The sequence below is a fragment of the Leopardus geoffroyi genome, chromosome C2 (genome assembly GCF_018350155.1).
Source record: "Leopardus geoffroyi isolate Oge1 chromosome C2, O.geoffroyi_Oge1_pat1.0, whole genome shotgun sequence".
In the NCBI taxonomy this organism is placed as follows: domain Eukaryota; kingdom Metazoa; phylum Chordata; class Mammalia; order Carnivora; family Felidae; genus Leopardus; species Leopardus geoffroyi.
Window position 1 is genome coordinate 152,782,110 of NC_059333.1, and position 19,912 is coordinate 152,802,021.

At 40.6% G+C, this 19,912-nt stretch overlaps 1 protein-coding gene and 1 long non-coding RNA gene across 2 annotated transcripts in view; one reads left to right on the forward strand and one right to left on the reverse strand.

Annotated features, from left to right (window-relative positions):
* The window catches only part of OXSR1 (oxidative stress responsive kinase 1), a 104,995-nt gene that overhangs the window by 76,468 nt on the left and 8,615 nt on the right, over positions 1 to 19,912 (reverse strand). The window contains exon 2 of the mRNA XM_045436552.1: positions 6,774 to 6,886. Coding sequence (XP_045292508.1) covers positions 6,774 to 6,886 — 113 coding nt within the window. The remainder of the gene's footprint in view (positions 1 to 6,773; positions 6,887 to 19,912) is intronic.
* LOC123575811 lies at positions 2,165 to 2,773 on the forward strand. Its single transcript, XR_006701010.1, has 2 exons — positions 2,165 to 2,485; positions 2,733 to 2,773. It is a non-coding gene; the product is annotated as an uncharacterized LOC123575811 (long non-coding RNA).

Below are 19,912 nucleotides of genomic sequence, written 5' to 3' on the forward strand. Positions count from 1 at the left end.
TGCACATGTTCTCTCTCTCTCAAAATAAACATCTAAAAATAATTTTAAAAAACAGAATGCTAAAAAAAAAATAAGTGGCAATATGAATGGAAAGACAGGGAGGAGTCAAGAGCTATGCTGGAAAAGTATAAACCATAGGACTTGGTGACTCACTGGATGAGGGAGGTAAGACAGTGTGACAATTCATGCACAGAGTTGGGGTCACACTGTCCAATGTCTTAAATTGAAACTAAGGGTTACTCTGGGGGGTGGGGGGGGGTGGGCAGGGACAGCTCACAAAGGGTCTTCTAACAGGAGACTATCAGAGAACCATCAAATTAAAAAACCGAAAGGGCCTTAAAGACTTCTTTCCTTCTCGTCTATTCCTTTAAGGGGTAGGAGGGAGGGTTCCTTTATCTTAACTCCCACTGAAATTATCCTTTTCCCTTTCAGTTCAAAAGGAAAAATACGTATGTAAGTGTTTTGCAAGAGTGCTATATTCCTGACTCAATTTTCCCAGTGGCTCCCTTCCACATCAAAACGAATTCCACCCCCCTACTGAAAGTGCTTTCTTGACAGTCCCGTTACCTGCTGCTGCCACAGCTTTTGTGTGGACTTCGTTCTCCACCGGAAGCTCTCAAGTATTGCTTAATGATCACTTTTCATTCCTGGAACGCATCTCCATTTGTAACATTTACTCCTGATTTTCTAATTACCCCAATGCAAGCAGTTTTCATCTGTTTCACACCATTCAGTCAGGCCCCCAAGTAATGTTAAGTTATTCACTCATACAGAGTGAACACAATAAAGTCCCTGCCCTCATGGAATGCTCAATATGAAACAAACAATTCTTCCATCTATCCAGTGTCTGAGCAGGGGGCACCGGGGTGACTCAGTTGGTTAAGCGTCCAGCTCTTGGTTTTGGGTCCGGTCGTGATCTCGTGGTTCTTGAGTTTGAGTCCCACATCAGGCTCTGCAATGACGGTGTGGAGTCTGCTTGGAATTATCTCTCTGACCCTCTGCTGTTCTCTCTCTCTCAAAATAAATAAATAAACTTTAAAAAATAAATAAAATAAAATAAAATAAAATAATAAAATGTCTAGGGAATGTGCCTTCCTTTCCATTATTACTGTCACTGCCTGAATTTAGAATCTTAATACCTCTTTGTATGGCCCAGTGTACCCCAAATTATGGGCTGCAACCCACATGGGCCAGGAAACAAACTTAAGTAGGTAATGTTAGAAACAAAAAAAGAAATAGAAAATCAGTGTGTGTCCCACATAATATAATTAAAATTATTTTATGAAAACGTTTCAGGGATATTAATATTTATGAATATATACATAAAAAGAATTCTTTCCCAACTCTACACCCCTGCCTAGTAAGGTTTCTATCTCTGTTCAAAGTATCCCCCAGCTCTGGTGGGCCAGAACACAAACATCTCCACGGAGGTCTCTATTTCTGTAACCAGGAGGATGCCTCCTCTCTTACTTCAAAGTACTTAATACCTCTTCCAGGTGTTTGTCATGCTTGGCCTTGTATAGGACACAAGAGTCTTAACTTTTTTTTTTTTTTTTTTTTTTCTAAATAGGCTTCATGCCCAGGGTGGACCCCATCGCAGGACTTGAACTCATGACCAAGACCTGTGCTGAGATCAAGAGTCAGACACTTAACCGACTGAGCCAGCCAGGCATCCCAAGAGTTTTAACTCTTCAACTGGATTGTGAGCCTCCTAGTAGATAGAAAGACATTTTAAGTCTCTTCACGTTCCCCTCAAGTGTTTGTCCAATGAATCTAGTCCTAGTATCTACCAGAGAAGAGAAAAAGCTCAAAATACTGCATAGTGTGCCTGTGAATAATATCTCTGGAGAAAATAAATGTAGTAAAATTTGACAGCTGATTTCCCAATCACACTTAGCAAAGGCTGTCACACAAGAAAACATTTTGACAAAAGAAAGGAGCGCTATACTGCCTCCTCACTGATAACTGTCACACAGGATGCGCACCTATAATCTGGTTCGCGTCAGCACCCTTTCTACGTTATTGTAAAGATAATTTTGAAAAAAAAAATTAAAAATCACAACACCAAAAGTTTGGTGTGTTGATCTAAATGATTCTTAAGATAAACTAAAGGGCTTCTCGACTCGCAGAAACACAGCCCTTCTCACTCAGATCTCAGCTCCTGACCCTACAAATACCACACATAAATCCAGCATTCTTTATATTCCCGATGTTTCTTCAGGCTTTGGTGGGGACCTTACTTGTTTGTGCCCCAAAAAAGCCAATTATCTTAAATGTGCTTTACTACAAGTCACTCTCCTCCTCCCTTCACTTATTTGTCAAATATATAAATACTATATTTGCAATCTAAAGCTTATTGGACTAGGTGGGCAAAATGATGGAGATCTAACCTATTTCTTTTTTTTTTTTTTTCTCATTACACTTTTGTTTTAGTGGGTCTCAAAATTCTGTGACAGATTTTTGGCCAAGTTGTTTCCATTAAAAAGTACTGATTTTAGGGGCGCCTGGGTGGCGCAGTCGGTTAAGCGTCCGACTTCAGCCAGGTCACGATCTCGCGGTCCGGGAGTTCGAGCCCCGCGTCAGGCTCTGGGCTGATGGCTCGGAGCCTGGAGCCTGTTTCCGACACTGTGTCTCCCTCTCTCTCTGCCCCTCCCCCGTTCATGCTCTGTCTCTCTCTGTCCCAAAAATAAATAAACATTGAAAACAAAATGTAAAAAAAAAAAAAAAAAAAGTACTGATTTTAAAAACTAGTAACTTAAAACTGCCACACACACAAAAAACAAATGGTCCACAAAACATTCTCCTTTCCTTCTGAAGGTTTTACGATGCATTGCTGTCATTAACCAGTCATTTACTATTCAACTGAAATGGCCAACGGACACAAACAGTTTTGAGACCGTTCTTCCACCACTGATTAAGACTGGGGTGGCAGGTATTGGGGATAATATTCATTTAGCCTTCTGAGCTTTCTGGAAGACTTGGTGACTCTGCCAGTTCCAGCTGCCTTCTTGTCCACCGCTTTGATGACACCCCCAGCAACCGTCTGTCTCATGTCACCAACAGCGAACAGCCCAGAGGAGGTCAGAGAAGCTCTCGACACCCATGGGCGTGCCAGGAACCATATCAACGATGGCAGCGTCACCAGATTTCAAGAACTCAGGACCATCTCCCAGCTTTTTTCCAGAACGACGGTCCATCTTCTCCTTCAGCTCAGCGAACTTGCGGCCGATGTGAGCTGTGTGACAGTCCAGCACAGGTGCATATCCGGCATTGACCTGGCCTGGATGGTTCAGGATAATCACTAGAGCTGGGAGGCCAGCTGCTTCCATTGGTGGGTCATTTTTGCTGTCACCAGCCACACTGCCACGACGAACATCTTTGACACATACGTTCTTGACACTGAGGCCCACGTTGTCCCCAGGAAGAGCCTCACTCAAAGCTTCATGGTGCATTTCAACAGACTTTACTTCAGTTGTAACACTGACTGGAGAAAAAGTGACCATCAAGCCTGCCTTAAGGACACCGGTCTCCACTCGACCCACAGGGACAGTACCAATACCACCAACTTTGTAGACATCCTGGAGGGACAGACGCAAGGGCTTGTCAGTTGGACGAGCAGGTGGCAGAACGCAATCCAGAACTCCAAGCAGCGTGGTTCCACTGGCATTGCCACTCTACACTTAACTTTCCATCCCTCGAACCAATGGCATGTTAGCACTTGGTTCCAGCATGCTGTCACCATTTCGACCAGAAATTGGCACCAATGCTACGGTTGTCGGGGTTGTAGCCAATTTCCTCCATGTAGCCGCTGACTTCCTTAACGATTTCCTCGTATCTCTTCTGGCTGTAGGGGGGCTCAGTGGAATCCATTTTGTTACACCGACAATAAGTTGTTTTACACCCAGTGTGTAAGCCAGAAGGGCATGCTCACGGGTCTGCCCCTTCTTGGAGACACCTGCTTCAAATTTGCCTGAGAGGTGCCTATAATCATATTTTTGATAAAGTCTCTGAGTCCCGGGGCATCAATGATGGTCATGTAGAACTTGCTGGTCTCAAATTTCCCCAGGGAGATACCAATGGTGACACCACGTTCACGTTTGGCTTTGTTTCTCCAAGACCCAGGTATACCTGAAGGAGCCCTTTCCCATCTCAGCAGCCTCCTTCTCAAATTTTTTGATAGTTCTTTTGTCAATCCCACCACATTTGTAGATCAGATGACCAGTAGCGGTAGGCTTGCCCGAACCTACGTGTCCAATGACGACGACGTTGATATGAGTCTTTTCCCATTTTGGCTTAGGTTCAGTGGTGGTTTTCACGACACGTGTGTTTTGGAGGCAAACCCATGGCGAAAAAGCTAACCTATTTCTTTTACCAAGCTATGCCAAACACGCATTCCTCTACAAGTAAGGCCCTAGTGTTAATACACAAATATTTCTTTCAAGATGTCAAACATCTGAGAACAGATGTTCTACTTTTGAAGCAAGATTATAATTAGTTAGCATTATGTGAAGTAGAAAGCGATAGACCTGACTCAGAAAGACCTGATTTTTAATCCGGACCCTGTCACTTATCGTAGGATTTACTTCCTTCATCTAAAATGTAGCTACTACCTGTCTCATGGGAGGCATTTAGGAGGGTAAAGTACACTGAAGTGCCTATCACTGAAAAGATGTTTGCTATTATGGTCATATGAACACAGTCAAGTTATTTAAGCTTTGAACTTTCATTTCTTTAATCATAAAGTAATAAATAATAAGACTTTCATTCACCTGTAAGCTCTCCTTAAGGGTTATGTAAAGTAACTGACAAATGATACAAATTCATACTGGGCTTCTCAAATTCCAGTCTTAATTATATAGGTTAAAAATTTTGTTTCTCCTCAAGGGGCACCTGCGTGGTTCAGTCAGCTAACTGTCTGACGTTAGCTCGGGTCATGATGTCACAGTTTGTAAGTTCGAGTCCCGCATCAGGCTTTCTCCACTGTCAGAGCCCATTTCAGATCCTTTGTCCCTCTCTCTCTGCCCCTCACAGGTGCTATCTCTCTCTCTCTCTCTCTCTCTCAAAAATTAACATTAAAAAAAAATTGTGTTTCCTCAAAAGAATTAGTTTACGATTTATAGCCTTTTTGTATGATCACTGCAGTTCAATATCCAAATGATGCTCTAAGGGGTTGCGGACATCCGTAAATCCAAGATCACTGTGTAGGATTTCCAGCAGCATCTCCCTTCAAGTGTATGTTCTCTCACCAGAGAGGCTCAAGATCATACCAGAAACTTTCTTTTGCAGCTTCTGCTCATACATTACCAACTCTTAAAGAAATGCATCTGTTTCCTCTGCTGGAAGTTCAATGTGTAATTCTATTATCCCTTTTCCTTTTATTCCAGTCTTCCCTAATACTCAGTGCAGGTTACACCAGAAATTAAATCCAGTCTGGGAGCGGAAAGACTTCTGGACTGGCAGATCATCCCAGGCCTAACTCCTGCCTTTCTATCACTAACTGCATATGATCTTAGACAAATACTTAAGAAAATAACAATATTAGTTCACAACTGCATGGCAGTTTATAGTTTTCAGGTACTGGGTCATTTGATCCTCAGGAAAAACCTCATGAAGTACACAAAACAGATATTATTATTTCCATTTTAAGCCAAAGAAACTGAGGATTTACAAAGTGAAATGATTTGAAAATCTACCTCATGTCTTATTGCTGAAACTGACTACACACCCACAGCTCTGGGTGTCAGGGCTCATAGAAGAAGTACAAAACAGTCTCTGTGTGACTAGCTTTTAATGCCACAGAACATCTCTTGTAGCTACTAATCCTCGAGTCTCCCTTTCCTCTCTTTTTCCCCAGCCTTTGGAGAAGGCAATGCTGCTTGGGGGTCATTCTGCCTCTCACCTTGCATCAATGGTCAGAATGCAGACTGGTACCATGTTCCTAGGAGGTCAAAGCCTTTTCAAGCATATTCCACTCAACCCAGGTATCGTAACTGCATGATACCAGCATGATACTAGTTTAAGGAAAGAGACGAGTAAGGAAGCAAGGTTTATAACAATAAAAAAGAGAAAGAAATTGTCCAATACCAGAAATAGGTTAAATAAAATGTGGTCTACCTACGTAATGGAAAAGCACACACATACTGAAAAGCACTTTAATTCATACATATAGACACAGAAAAATTTGATTAAATTTTCAATGAAAAGAACAAGTAGATGGCTACGTTATCATAAAAATACAAAGATATTTAAATGTACACAGTCTAAAAAACTAGATAGCAAGTATTAATCTCAGAATGAGAGGATTACAACTAATTTTTTTGTTTCCCTGGATTTTTATAAATTTTACAATAAACAGTACTTAATTTATAATATTTTACTTATTTTACAAATTTACAAAAAACATTACTTAACCTTTTTTTTTAGAAAAGCAATAAAAATGGGGCGCCTGGGTGGCGCAGTCGGTTAAGCGTCCGACTTCAGCCAGGTCACGATCTCGCGGTCCGTGAGTTCGAGCCCCGCGTCAGGCTCTGGGCTGATGGCTCAGAGCCTGGAGCCTGTTTCCGATTCTGTGTCTCCCTCTCTCTCTGCCCCTCCCCCGTTCATGCTCTGTCTCTCTCTGTCCCAAAAATAAATAAACGTTGAAAAAAAAAAATTAAAAAAAAAAAAAAAAAAAAAAAAGAAAAGCAATAAAAAAATTTCTGGTTATTTTTCACTCCAACACGAATATACATAGAAGTGTATTTCTCCAAGTAATAAATAGGAGATGTGCATACCAGGAGTTCATCCATGCTAGTCTGACATTTCTCAAGGTTTATCCGTTTGATTGCCACTTTCTCCTTTTTAGGGGCACAGTACGCTGCCTGGACCACGGCCGTTGCTCCGCTCCCTAAAGATAAATACATAAATGAGTAAATGAATAGATGAATAGATAAGAACATGACATTTCTAATTCCCACACAATTTAACAAGAGAATAATCCTTATCTTGTTCCTACACTCAACAACAGATGACACCCTAAAAAGCAGGGTGTCAATAAAAGCAAAGGCCTTTGACCGTTTCATAGAATTGCTAATAAATACTGGCAGGGAGGAAGAATCAAAATGGCTACAGGTCCAGTTCCTGAGTGTGATGGCACGGGCTCACATTTCCCTGCTCCTCTCTTCTGAATACAACTGAATACCCTAGAAAGAATTCATCAGACAATCATAAGATGACCCTAAAAGTAGAAGGTGGATGAGCCAGGGGCCTTGGGATGTGAGGAGAAGCACCACTGTGAGTTCATTAGGTTTTCCTTTTATCTCCCATATATCCATGGCTGGGCACAAGAACAGCCTGAAACCGGGAACCACCAACACAGAGGGACAAACAAGAAAATCTTGCTTTTTGGCCAAAGACTGTGAAGGGGGAAGCTTAGCAGAGACCTAGAGGGAAGACAGACTCCCCAGTCCTTATCTCGGACAGTGCAGGATCCCCAGTCATCACAGCATCAGCATCAGCAGGGTCTCCACCCCAGCCCCAGACAGAAGCAGACCAGATTTGCCCCACCTGGGGCAATGTCCAGGCAATCTACCCTTAGCAGTAGCAGAGATGGGGACCCACACCCACCAGTCGGCGCGAGCAGCACCTGCAGAGATCAAGCAGGACTTCCTGTGATGCCAGAATAATAAAGAAGACAATAGCAATGCAGAACTCTGAAAACTAAATTATCATAGGAATTACCCAGCTCACAAAAGCAGGCCAGAGGGGGTATAGCTCAGTGGTAGAGCATTTGATTGCACAAAAGCAGGCCAGGACCTACACACTAAACCTAAATGGAGTTATTGCCTACTAAAACAGAAGACTTAAACAGGATCAAGAGTTGCCTCATATTAATATCTTAAATGCCCAGGATAACATTTTTTTTTTTTAAATCGCACACCAAGAATCAGGAAAAACACACGTGAATGAGAGAGAGAACCACACTGATGTCAACACCAAAGTGAATCACAATTTGGAGTTATCCGACAAAAATGTTAAAGCAGTCATCATAAAAATGCTTTGATAAACCATTAAGAATCCCCCTAAATAAAAAAATAGAAAATTTTAGCAAAGAAACAGAAGTTATTTTTTTAAAACCACCAAATGGAAATTATGTGTACAACTGAAATATGCAATTTCCAAAATAAAAAAGTGCTGGATAGGCTTAATAGTACAGATGATGGAAGATAAATTTGGTGAACTTGAGGACAAGATCAATAGTATACTCAATCTAAACAACAGAGAGAAAATGGACTGAAAAAAAAACAAAAAGAAAGAAAAAGAGAAAGAATAGAAGCTCAGGGAGCAGTGGATAACAACAAAAAATCTAATGTCCGTGTGGTAGGTAGAATAATGGTCCCCCACAAAGTGTCCATGTCCTAATCTTCGACACCTGTGAATGTTACCTTATATGGCAAGAATATCATGTGTTATTATGTTAAATTAAGGATGAGAAGATGACCCTGGATAATCTGGGTGGGCCCAATGTAATTATAAGGGTCTTTCTTTATAAGAGGGAGGAAGGAGAGCCAGAGTCAGAGAAGAAGAGATAACGGAAGCAGAGGTCGGAATGATGGGACCACGAGCCAAGGAGCAGGTACTGATATATGCAACAACATGGCTAACCTTGAAACCATTATGCTGTGTGAAATAAACCAACCACAAATTGTATGACTCCTTTTTTATGAAATGTCCAAATCAGGCAAATCCATACAGAAAATATATTACTAGTTGCCAGGGGCTAGGAAAAGAAGACAACAAAAGTTACTGCTTAAGAGGAACAGGATTCTTTCTGGGATAATGAAAATGTTCTGGATTTAGACAGAGGTTGCAAAATCCTGTGACTATACTAAAAAAACCACTGAAATGCACACTTTTAAAATGGTGGGTTTTGGGGCACCTGGGTGGTTCAGTGAGTTAAGCGTCCCACTCTTGATTTCGGCTCAGGTCGTGATCTCAAGATTCATGATATTGAGCCCGAATCAGGCTCCATGTTGATAGCATGGAGCCTGCTTGAGATTCTCCCTCCCTCTCCCTCCCTCTCCCTCCCTCTTCCTCTCTCTCCCTCTCTCCTCACACCCTCTTTCTGCCCCTCCCCACTGGCACGAGTGTGTTCTCTGTCTCTCTCAAAATAAATAAACATTAAAAAAATAAAAAATAAAAAATAAATAAAATGGTGGATATGGTTATGTGACTTTTCCCTCAAATTTTCAAAAAAGAGAAATACCACAAACAACTTCGGTTCCTAATTCCACAATTTAGAAAAAATGGGCCAATTCTTTGAAAACAACTATCAAAACTCAGCCAAGATGAACTAGATAACCTGAATAATACTAACCCTATTAAAGAAATCAAATTTGTAATTGAAAAGTTCTTAAAAAAAAATCCCCAGAACTTTACCAAACACTGACAAAAGAATTAACAGTCATTTTACATGTTTTCCAGAAATGGAAGAAGCGGGAACACCTCCCAACCCATTTTATGAAACGAGTCGTTACCAATACCAAAACCAGACAAGGACATCAAAGAATTAAGAAAACTACGGACCAATGTCTCTCAGGAACTTAACTGTAAAATCCTTAACAAAATATTAACACATTGAATCCAAAATAGCTAATGCACCACAACCAAGCACCATGTATTCCAGGTATGTGAGGCTGATGACACATTATGAAAGAAAAAGAAATCACTGCAACACATTATATCGACAAGCCAAAGGGGAGAAAAAATCATGTATCAACTGACACAGAAAAACATCCTTTGAAAAATTCAACACCATTCATAATAAAAGGCTCTCCGCAAACTAGGAAGAGGGGAGCTTCTTCAACCTCATGAAGAACACCTACAAAAAACCTTACAGCAAACAACATACTTAATGGTGAATGACTGAATACTTCTGAACTGGGAAAAAGGCAAGGCTGTCCATTCTCATCACTCTGTAAAGCAAGAAAAAGAAATAAAAAGCACCCAAGTTGGAAAAGAAGAAATAAAACTGCCCTTATTTTAGATGACATGATTGTCTATAAAGAAAACCCCAAGAAATCTAGAAGCTCCTAGAACTTGTAAGACAGTTTAGCAAGGTTGCCAAAAAAAAAAAAAAAAAAAATCAACACAAGAAACCAACCCCATTTCCATATGTGAACAACAAATAAGTGGCAACCTGTTCCCCCAAAATGAAATACTGTATGAATGAAATGGTATAAATCCAACAAAATATGAAGAGGATCTGTACACTGAAAATACACACAATAGAACAAAGAACCAAGAAATAGATTCACACAAATAAGCCCTGCTGATTTTTTTTTTTTCATTCACCTCCAAATTAGTTACAATATAGTGCAACAGTGATTTCAGGAGTAGATTCCTTAATGCCCCTGACTCATTTAGCCCATCCCCCCTCCCACAACCCCTCTAGTAACCCTCTGTTTGTTCTCCATATTGAAGAGTCTCTTATGTTTTGTCCCCCTCCCTGTTTTTATATTATTTGTTTCCCTTCCCTTATGTTCATCTGTTTTGTCTCTTTAAGTCCTCATACGAGTGAAGTCATATGATTTTTGTCTTTCTCTAATTTCACTGAGCATACTACCCTCCAGTTCCATCCACGTAGCTGCAAATGGCAAGATTTCATTCTTTCTCATTGCCAAACAGTATTCCATTGTGTATATATACCACATCTTCATTCATCCATCGATAGACATTTGAAGCCCCACTGATTTCTGACAAAGGTGCAAAAGCAATTCGTTGGAGATGGATAAGGTATCAGAATGGCTTAACAAAAATGTTTTTTAAAGTAATTAATCACTTTATTATTATTGATATTATTATCACTATTATTATTAATAATATTAGTAGTAGTATTAACCAGGGTGCCTAGGTGGCTCAGTCGATTAAGTGTTTGACTCTTGATTTTGGCTCAGGTCGTGATCTCAGTTTGTGAGATCAAGCCCCACATCGGCCTCTGTGCTGACAGCACGGAGCCTGCTTGGGATTTCTTTCTCTCCATCTCTCTCTGCCCCTCCCCTGTTCGTGCTCGCTCTCTCAAAATAAATAAACATTAAAAAAAAAATAAAACAAATAAAGTGATAACAGTAAATGCTGGTGAGGACGTGATGAAACTGGATCATTCCTACATTGCTAATGATTAATACAAAAAAAAAAAAACAAAAAAAAAACCATGGTACAGTCACTCTGGAGAATAGTTTGGCCGTTTCTTTTAAAACTGAAAGTGGACTTGTACAACTCAGCATTTTCACGCTTGGGTATTTATCTCACAGAAATAAAAACAGATGTTCACACAGAAACCTACATATAAATGTTCATAGCAGCTTTATTCATAATAGCCTCAAACTGGAAACTACCCAAATATCCTTCAACAGGTGAATGGTTAAACAAACTATGGTACACCCATAGAGAGAAATACTACTCAGCAATAAATATGAACAAGTTATTAATACGCACATTACGTGGATGAACCTCAAGGGCATTACGCTGAGTAAAAAAAGCCACTTTCAAAAAGTTACGTATTTCATGACTCCACTTATAACAAATAAGTACAGTACACATATAACTAGGAAACTGAGTAAGCTTACTGGATTAAAATATATATATATATGCCTAGGCTTATTAATAAGATAATCTTCAAACACCATTCACACAATGTCATTCATCAAATCACTAAACCACAGCACCTACTTAATACTGTACCACTTGATAACTGAACAGGCTGTTTTTCTGTGCCCCAGATGAAATTTAATTATCCCCATCTCCATGCCTCTATAAAAGTCCTTCACTTTGCTTTCTACATATTAACACATACTTGTGCCTCCTTTCAAAGTCCAACTCACAGCCCAGCTAACTGAAAAAATTCTTAGATTCAAACTTCAGCCCCACTGCTGTCAGGAGAGTAAGTCTTCATTTCCTGACTATGTGCCTGGGACATATAGATGCCCAATAAATGTCTCTATTGTTCATTTCCTTGCCCTTTATCTTCTTGTAGGATGTTTAAACTGTTACATTACCGTGTCTCCTCAAGTATTTGGCATAGGGCAGGTTTACTATGTCTATAAGGTACTTAAGTCTTAACCAAAACACATGAGGAAGAATGATCCCCACCAACTTCCCATCTATACATACCATTCCATTAAAATAGGTTTTGGATTTACCATTTTAATCGCTGATATGACCACAGACTAAACATTCTCCTGCACAAACACTCAGCCCTGAATAGAGATGAACTGTAAATACTTAAAAAAGGAAAAATGAGCAATCATTAAATTCTTCCCCCTTTCCTCTCCTTTGTCTCATCCTCTTCCCAAATAGTGATTTTATCAAAATGTTGGCAGGAGAGACCATGGGGAAAGAAAAAGTGCTCCATGTACTACACAGTAATTATGTTAAGAAAAAGCAACTTTGGGCAGAATGCTTCACGTAAAACACAACATGCTTTCAATATCCTAGACATTCTCATGAAGAGCATGCTCTTTAGAGAATGAGATATTTACTTTAATAAGACCCTATAACAGCCTGTAAAAAAGCTAATTATCTGATCATTTAAGAGAAGTAGAAGGCAATTCAACATCTGGGCTTTAAAACTTAAATTTCTAAGCAGAAAAAAGCAAAGAGCAAAACACCCCACAAAAGGATATATATGTATTAAAGTTTTCTGAAAGGATCCATAGAAGCTATTAAGAGTAGCTAACAGAGACACTCTGAAAAGGAGAAGCTTATCATCAGCAAAAGACAAAATAATACACAGTATTCTGTTCTTGAATGTCCATTTTCCCCAATTTACGAGTCATATTATTATGTATATTACCAGAAGAAATCATGTCCATTTTTATTATCTTAAAATATTCAGATATTCCAGAAGATTTCTGGATTTCTAGGAAAGAAATTTCATAAATTTCTTTCTAGTAAAGAAAAAAAAGCTTGGTAATTTTGCAATCACTTTCAAATTACAAGTCAACTTACATGAATGTCAGAACATGGCAAAGAAAGACCCTCTTAAACACGAATTGAGAACTGCCTTTGTTTATGTGGTCGAATGCCTTCGTTTATATGGGGAAATATATAAAAAAAGTCAGGATCGGGCACCACGGTAATTTAAATTTACTTCTTGTAATTATCATTTATTTCAGTGTTAAAGTGATTTCAATTGCATTATTTATTATTCTTACATATTCCCTCCAATATTTACTTTAATAAAGACATACAATGTACAATAGATAACCCTTTCTAATACACAAAGTTTTCAATTTGAAAAATCTCTTCACAAAACCATAGTAAGATGACACTTCACACCCACTAGGATGGCTGTAATAAAAAAGACGGACTATAAGAAGTGCTGCAAAGGATGTGGAGAACCTGGAACCCTCCGACATTGTGGGTGGGACTACACAATGACGTGCCCACTTTAGAAAAGAGTCTGGTGGGGTTCCTGGGTGGCCCAGTCAGTTAAGCATCTTGATTTTGGCTCAGGTCATGATCTGGCAGTTTGTGAGTTCGAGCCCCCCGTCAGGCTCTGTGCTAACAGTGCAGAGCCTGCCTGGGATTCTCTCTCTCCCTCTCTCTCTGCCCCTCCCTCAAAATAAGTAAATAAACTTTTAAAAAAGCAGGGGGTGGGGGAGGGGTGGTGCCTGAGTGGCTTGGTCGGTTAAGCGTCCGACTTGGGGTCAGGTCATGATCTCACGGTCCGTGAGTTCAAGCCCCGCGTCGGGCTCTGTGCTGACAGCTCGGAGCCTGGAGCCTGCTTCCGATTCTGTGTCTCCCTCTCTCTCTCTGCCCCTCCTCCGCTTGTGCTCTGTCTCTCTCTCAAAAATAAATAAATGTAATGGGGCGCCTGGGTGGCTCAGTGGATTAAGCGTCTGACTTTGGCTCAGGTCATGATCTCACGGTCCGGGAGTTTGAGCCCCGCATCAGGCTCTGTACTGACAGCTCAGAGCCTGGAGCCTGCTTCGGGTTCTGTATCCCTCTTTCTCTGCCCCTCCCCTCCTCACACTCTGTCTCTCTCTCTCTCAAAAATAAACAAACATCAGGGGTGCCTGGGTGGCTCAGTCGGTTGAGCGTCCGACTTCGGTTCAGGTCACGATCTTGTGGTTTCGTGACTGAGCCCTGCGTCGGGCTCTGTGCTGACCGCTCGGAGCCTGGAACTGCTTCGGATTCTGTGTCTCCCTCTCTCTGCTCCTCCCCCGCTGGCACTCTGTCTCTCTCTCAAAAATAAATAAACATTAAAAAAATAAAGTCTGGCAGTTCCTCAAAATGTTAACCATAGAGTTACTATACAATCCAGCACTTCAGCTCCTACGTGTATACGCAAGAAAACAAAAACATGTACACATACAAACTCTCACACAGACGTTCACTGCACTATTACTCATAAGAGCCCCAAAGTGGAAATAATCCAAATGTCCATCAGAACAGAACAGGAAAATGTGGTATATCCATACAATGGGATACTGGTCAACAATAAAAAGAAATGGGAGTAGTGATACCTGCTACAACATGGAGGAACCTTGAAAACCTAAGTAAATATGCCAGACACAAAAGGCCATATATGGTATGATTCCACTTATGCAGACTGTCCAGAATAGGCAAATCCATAGATGCAGAGGTAGATTAGAGGATGCCAGAGACTAGAGGAAGGGGAAAATGGGGAATGCTGCTAATGGACAGGGTGTTTCTGAAGCTATGAAAATGTTCTGGAATTAGACAGTGGTGATGGCTGCACAATTTTGTGAATGTACTGAATTGTTCACTTTAAATTGGCAAATTTCATAGTATATGAATTATATCTCAATAAAGCTGTTACTAAAAAAATCTCTTCAAGTATGACATCAAATTTCAAATAGTATAAACGTGCTACAGACATTAAAATTTAAAGACAATTTACATATAATTATATAACTCAACAAAATCTGTTACATTTAAATCCATTTGAAAGTTCCAGACCAAAGCCAGGCGTATATAACCATAGTCAATATGGTCATGGATAAACCCAAATCATGATGATTAAAAAAATTTTTTTTCAAAATTTATTTTGAGAGGGGGAGGGGCAGGGAGGGGGGAGAGAGAGAGAGAGAGAGAGAGAGAGAGGGAGGGAGGGAGGGAGAGAGAAAGAGAAAGAATGAATCTTAGGCAAGCTCTGTGCTGAGAGCAGAGGCCCAAGTGGGGCTCAATCTCAAGATCCATGAGATCATGACCTGAGCTGAAATCAAGAGTAGGGCGCTTAACCAACTGAGTCACCCAGGCACCCCACAACTCAGAATTATAATGAAGCAACAACTCTACACAAAGCTCATGTCATACAAAATTCAAAATAAAATCTAGTATTTAAGAACACATTTCCCATTCAATGGCATCCAATAGTGTACCTGAATTATTTCAACAATAGTTTAAGAACACTAACTTACTGCTTGATAAAAATGATCCAATAGACTACCATTGAAATAGCTTGCAGTTTGCAGTTCGCCCTCCGCTCTGCGCAGGAGTATGGGGCAGAATGAGGCATGACGGAGGGTGGGGCAAGGTGAGGGCAAAGTACAGGCTAACAGCACCCCCCCCCCCCCGCCACCGCCCTCTGCTCCAGGTGGGACATGTATATGATATTCCTTGGACACTGCAGGCTACCCCAAAAGGAGAAAGGACAAAAAACAAATGGTTAAACTGGTAAGAGTCTCCCCCAGTTTACCAGAAAAAGGCAATTCCATCATAGCCTGAAGTCCAGGAACGCCCTACTGTCTTTCGGTTACTGCTCCGCTAGAGGGAAAAACAACCTTGGCCTGACAACACAGCTAGGCCTCCAGTAAGTCTTTAGCACGTGAAAGTCTCTCTGGAAACTCTGTTGACTTTGTCTCTGACTCCACAAAACGGTCGCCCCTCACACTTGGAGCGCAGCTCTTCCTGCCCATGGGTCCTGTCCCCATGCTTTCATAAAAATCACCTTTTTGCACCGAAGATAGCTTGAAGAATTCTTTCTCGGCCGTCGGCTCCACCCCCCCCCAAACCCATCACCCCAAAACTTCATGAGGCAGAACAGCAGTGTCTGCCATTAACTTTTCTCTCCCTCCCATCCTTTTCCTTTCCCAACTCTTTCTTCGTGGGATCCCTAAAGAAAACTTAACAACTCTCTTGCCTTCAGTGAAAGGCCCCTGCCCCACTCTGGGAAGCCCCAGAGGAAGGAAGCTAATCACACACGTCCCGTTATCCATCAGGCTAAGATGAGAGGCATTCTTAAGTCACAGAAGACACAATGCAGTCTCTACAGGGTACTTTTGGTCCTAGATAACAGATGTCTTCTAATATGTAAATGTATTCCCTAATGCTTTATCATTTTAATTTTTGCAAATGGACTACTGAATGGTATTTTTTTTTAACTCTCAAACCAGTTCTTCCACCCCGTGTATAATCAAACATTGATCATTTATCTTATATATACAAAATCTAAAACACTAGCTTTTTAAAAAAAATTTTTTTAATGTTTTTATTTATTTTTGAGACAGAGAGAGACAGAGCATGAGCAGGGGAGCGTTAGACAGAGGGGGAGACACAGAATCTGAAGCAGGCTCCGGACTCCGAGCTGTCAGCATAGAGCCTGACACGGGGCTCGAACTCAAGGACTGTTAGATCATGACCTGAGCTGAAGTCGGACGCTTAACCGACTGAGCCACCCAGGTGCCCCTAAAACACTAGCTTTAAACATACTAATGGCATGTCCTCCATAAACAAAAAACATGCTGGGGTTAAAAATACAGACACAGGAATTTGGGGAATTTAGTTGTTATTAATCCCTAGTCATTATTAACTATAGAATTTCACTAACAATAAAACACTAAACCTAGGTATTATCAATCACAATTGTCTATATACTAACGCACCTTTCTTTTACACAAAGAATCACTCATTTAATAAATCTCGCTAGAAGCAAGATATTAAATTCTGGTGTGATTTAACAAATGGCCTTAAAAGCCAAGTGGCACTTCCCACATCTGATGATACAAAGAGATTCGCGGGCTCCGGTTCTTCCGTGTTAACGATCACTTTCATTGACCTTCATATTCCCCCCCCCACCCCCCAAAATACCAAAACATTAATGAGCAACCAAAAAATATTTTAAAGTTCTAACATTAAGGATTATGGCTAATACAGTAAAAACTCAATACTAACACCACTATTTCAGAATAGCCAATGATGTTCTATCTTCCTTTAGGAAAACCTTTACTTCACAGAAAATAACTATTAATAATGTAAATAAGAGGGCGCCTGGGTGGCTTCGTTGGTTGAGCATCCGACTTCAGCTCAAGTCATGATTTCACCGTTTGCGGGTTCGAGCACCGCATTCGGCTCACTGCTGTCAGCACAGTCTTCTTCAAATCCTCTGCCCCCCTCTCTCTGGCCCCTCCCCTGCTCACGCTCTCTCAAGGATAAATAAAATATTTTTTAAAAATTAAAAAATAATAACGTAAATAAGAAGATAGGGAAGACTATCTTTAAAATGTCTTTATAATCATTTTAAGTATTCACCAATTCTTTGCAGGACTTTAAAAACACAGGATTAGAGATACAAATTTTAAAAATACTCGTCTCTTTAAAGCATGTCCCTTTATGAGGAATTTTTCAAAGTACACGTCAATTTACAGACTTTCAACCATCACTTTCCTTACCGTTAATCGAGTCAAATAGAAAACATCAGTATGCATTGCACATAGCAAAAGTAAATGTTATTTTGCAAAACTTTTACTTCAGTATAAACACGCATGCAAATTGTAAAATGTATCTCTTAGGAGTGGTTTCGTGAAAAATGTCAAAGCTACGGCTCTAATGCCCTCTACTAAGCCCTGGACTACTACGGAGAATAATACGATGGAAAACGTCAAACAGTTTCCAATAAAACATCCTCATTCAGACTTTCACGAGTTTACACTGCTGATCCATGCACCCTTCTCTGTATCTCCAGCTCTTCCATCCTTCTGTCCTCTCCTAGTGAGCTCTTAAACCCCAGTGTTAATATGCACTACATATCAGAACGGATTAATACACAAAAATACCAATGAGCTTTCTCCTGAAATTCGTCAAACGGCGTAACTTCGTCTCTTGAGACAGAAAAGGAGATGCCCAAAGGCATGGGGTTACTAAAAATTTTTTTAGTCTCTGGCCACTTTATAAGACCCAGAAATTCAGGATAGAAAGTAAAAAATGGGTATTATTCCGGTGAGGAAAACAATAAATGAACCAAATCAGCTGAAGATAATTTCCTCCAAATTTTGGGCATCCATCATTGTAACAGGTACATATTCTAAAGATCTTAAGTGTTCTTTAGCAAGGTTTTGCATTCACTGAAGAGCCAGCCCAGACTCTTCATTGTGAAAGATGATTAAGGCACCATCACCTAAACCAAGGAAAATATGGGAAATTGCAATTTTGTAAACCCTCTTCTCTTGTCAGTGTCATGTTGAAAATTAAAGCTCCTAAAACCGGTGAAACAGCTGTATGAATAGTCCTCATCATAAAAATCATGCTCTTCTCCCCATACGAAGATGAAAATAAAGACACACTGCCATATGCTTTGAGTAATTATTCACACAGCCTGATGGTTCTGAAATGAATCATCACTCTGTCCCCCGTTCGCTCTGGTAATCTCTCATCTCAACGGATGGTAACTGCATCCTTCCGGATGCTCCAGCCAAAAATCTTCAAATCTTTTCACATCTAATCCAATGGCAACTCTCTAACTCCAAAACATGTTATTATCCAGCATCTGACGACTTCTCACCACCTCCGTCACTACCTCTCTCCACTGGATAAACTCTCCTTCCACCCTGTGCCCTTGCAAAACTACCCTCCACATACCAGCCTGAGTTATCCTTTGAAAAGACAGTCCCAGTACTCCTCTGGCTCAAAACCCTGCAGCAGTTTTCAACCTCCCTCAAAGCAAAAGTCAGGCGCCCAGATGACTTACGAGGCGTCACCCCATCTTACGGTCAGGTCAGGACCACACGGCCCTACCACCTCACTCTTGTGATCTCTTCCCCTCTGCCTCCACACCCTGTCCCTCTGCTCCAGCCGCTCCTGCCTCCCAGCCCTTAGCGCCATCAGCAGGCTTCCATTCCACTTCAGGGCCGTCACTGCCTCCGCTCCCTCGGCTTCAAACACGCTTCCTGCAGAAGACACTCACTTCTTCACCTCCTTCAGGTCTTTTCTCAAATGGCATCGTCTCGGTGAGGCTTTCCCTGATCTATTTAAAACTCACCTCTATGCCCAGGAATCTCCAACCCCTTTCTCAGCTTTACTTTTATCCTTTGTCACACTGGATTATTAACTCCAGAGAAGCAGGGATTTTCTGTCTGCTTCACTGCTGTATCCCTAGCATCCAGGACAGTACCCGGCACATAAGAGAAGTTCAAAAAACATTTGCTGAATACATTAACCAACCAGGTGGTGACACATATTTGCAAGAAAAAAAATTTACTCATTTAAGGCCGAGGAAACACTTTTAAAATGGCCCAGTCTTCATGGACATTACCTCATTATTACCATCACGAGCGCTAACATCTACTGAATGTTTATTCTGTGTGCCAAGTACTATGTTTGCATCTCGGTTTTTCATCTAACATGTTAGGTATTATTGATCTTACAGAGCAATGTAAGAAAAGCAATGCAGGCAAAAATAAGACTGAGGTCATGCACCAGCAAGAGGCAAAGTAGGGTCTAGAAACCAGAACCACGTGATGATTCAACACCATACTCCTAACTGGTAAGCAACTGCCTCTTTAGATTAAAGCTAACATTTATTAACTGATTACTATATGTCAGGTTAAATTATTTACTTGTAATGTCTTAATTATTTTAATTAAAAAAAAAAAAAACAAAGCCAATACTTTTAGTTGCCTATCCAACAATT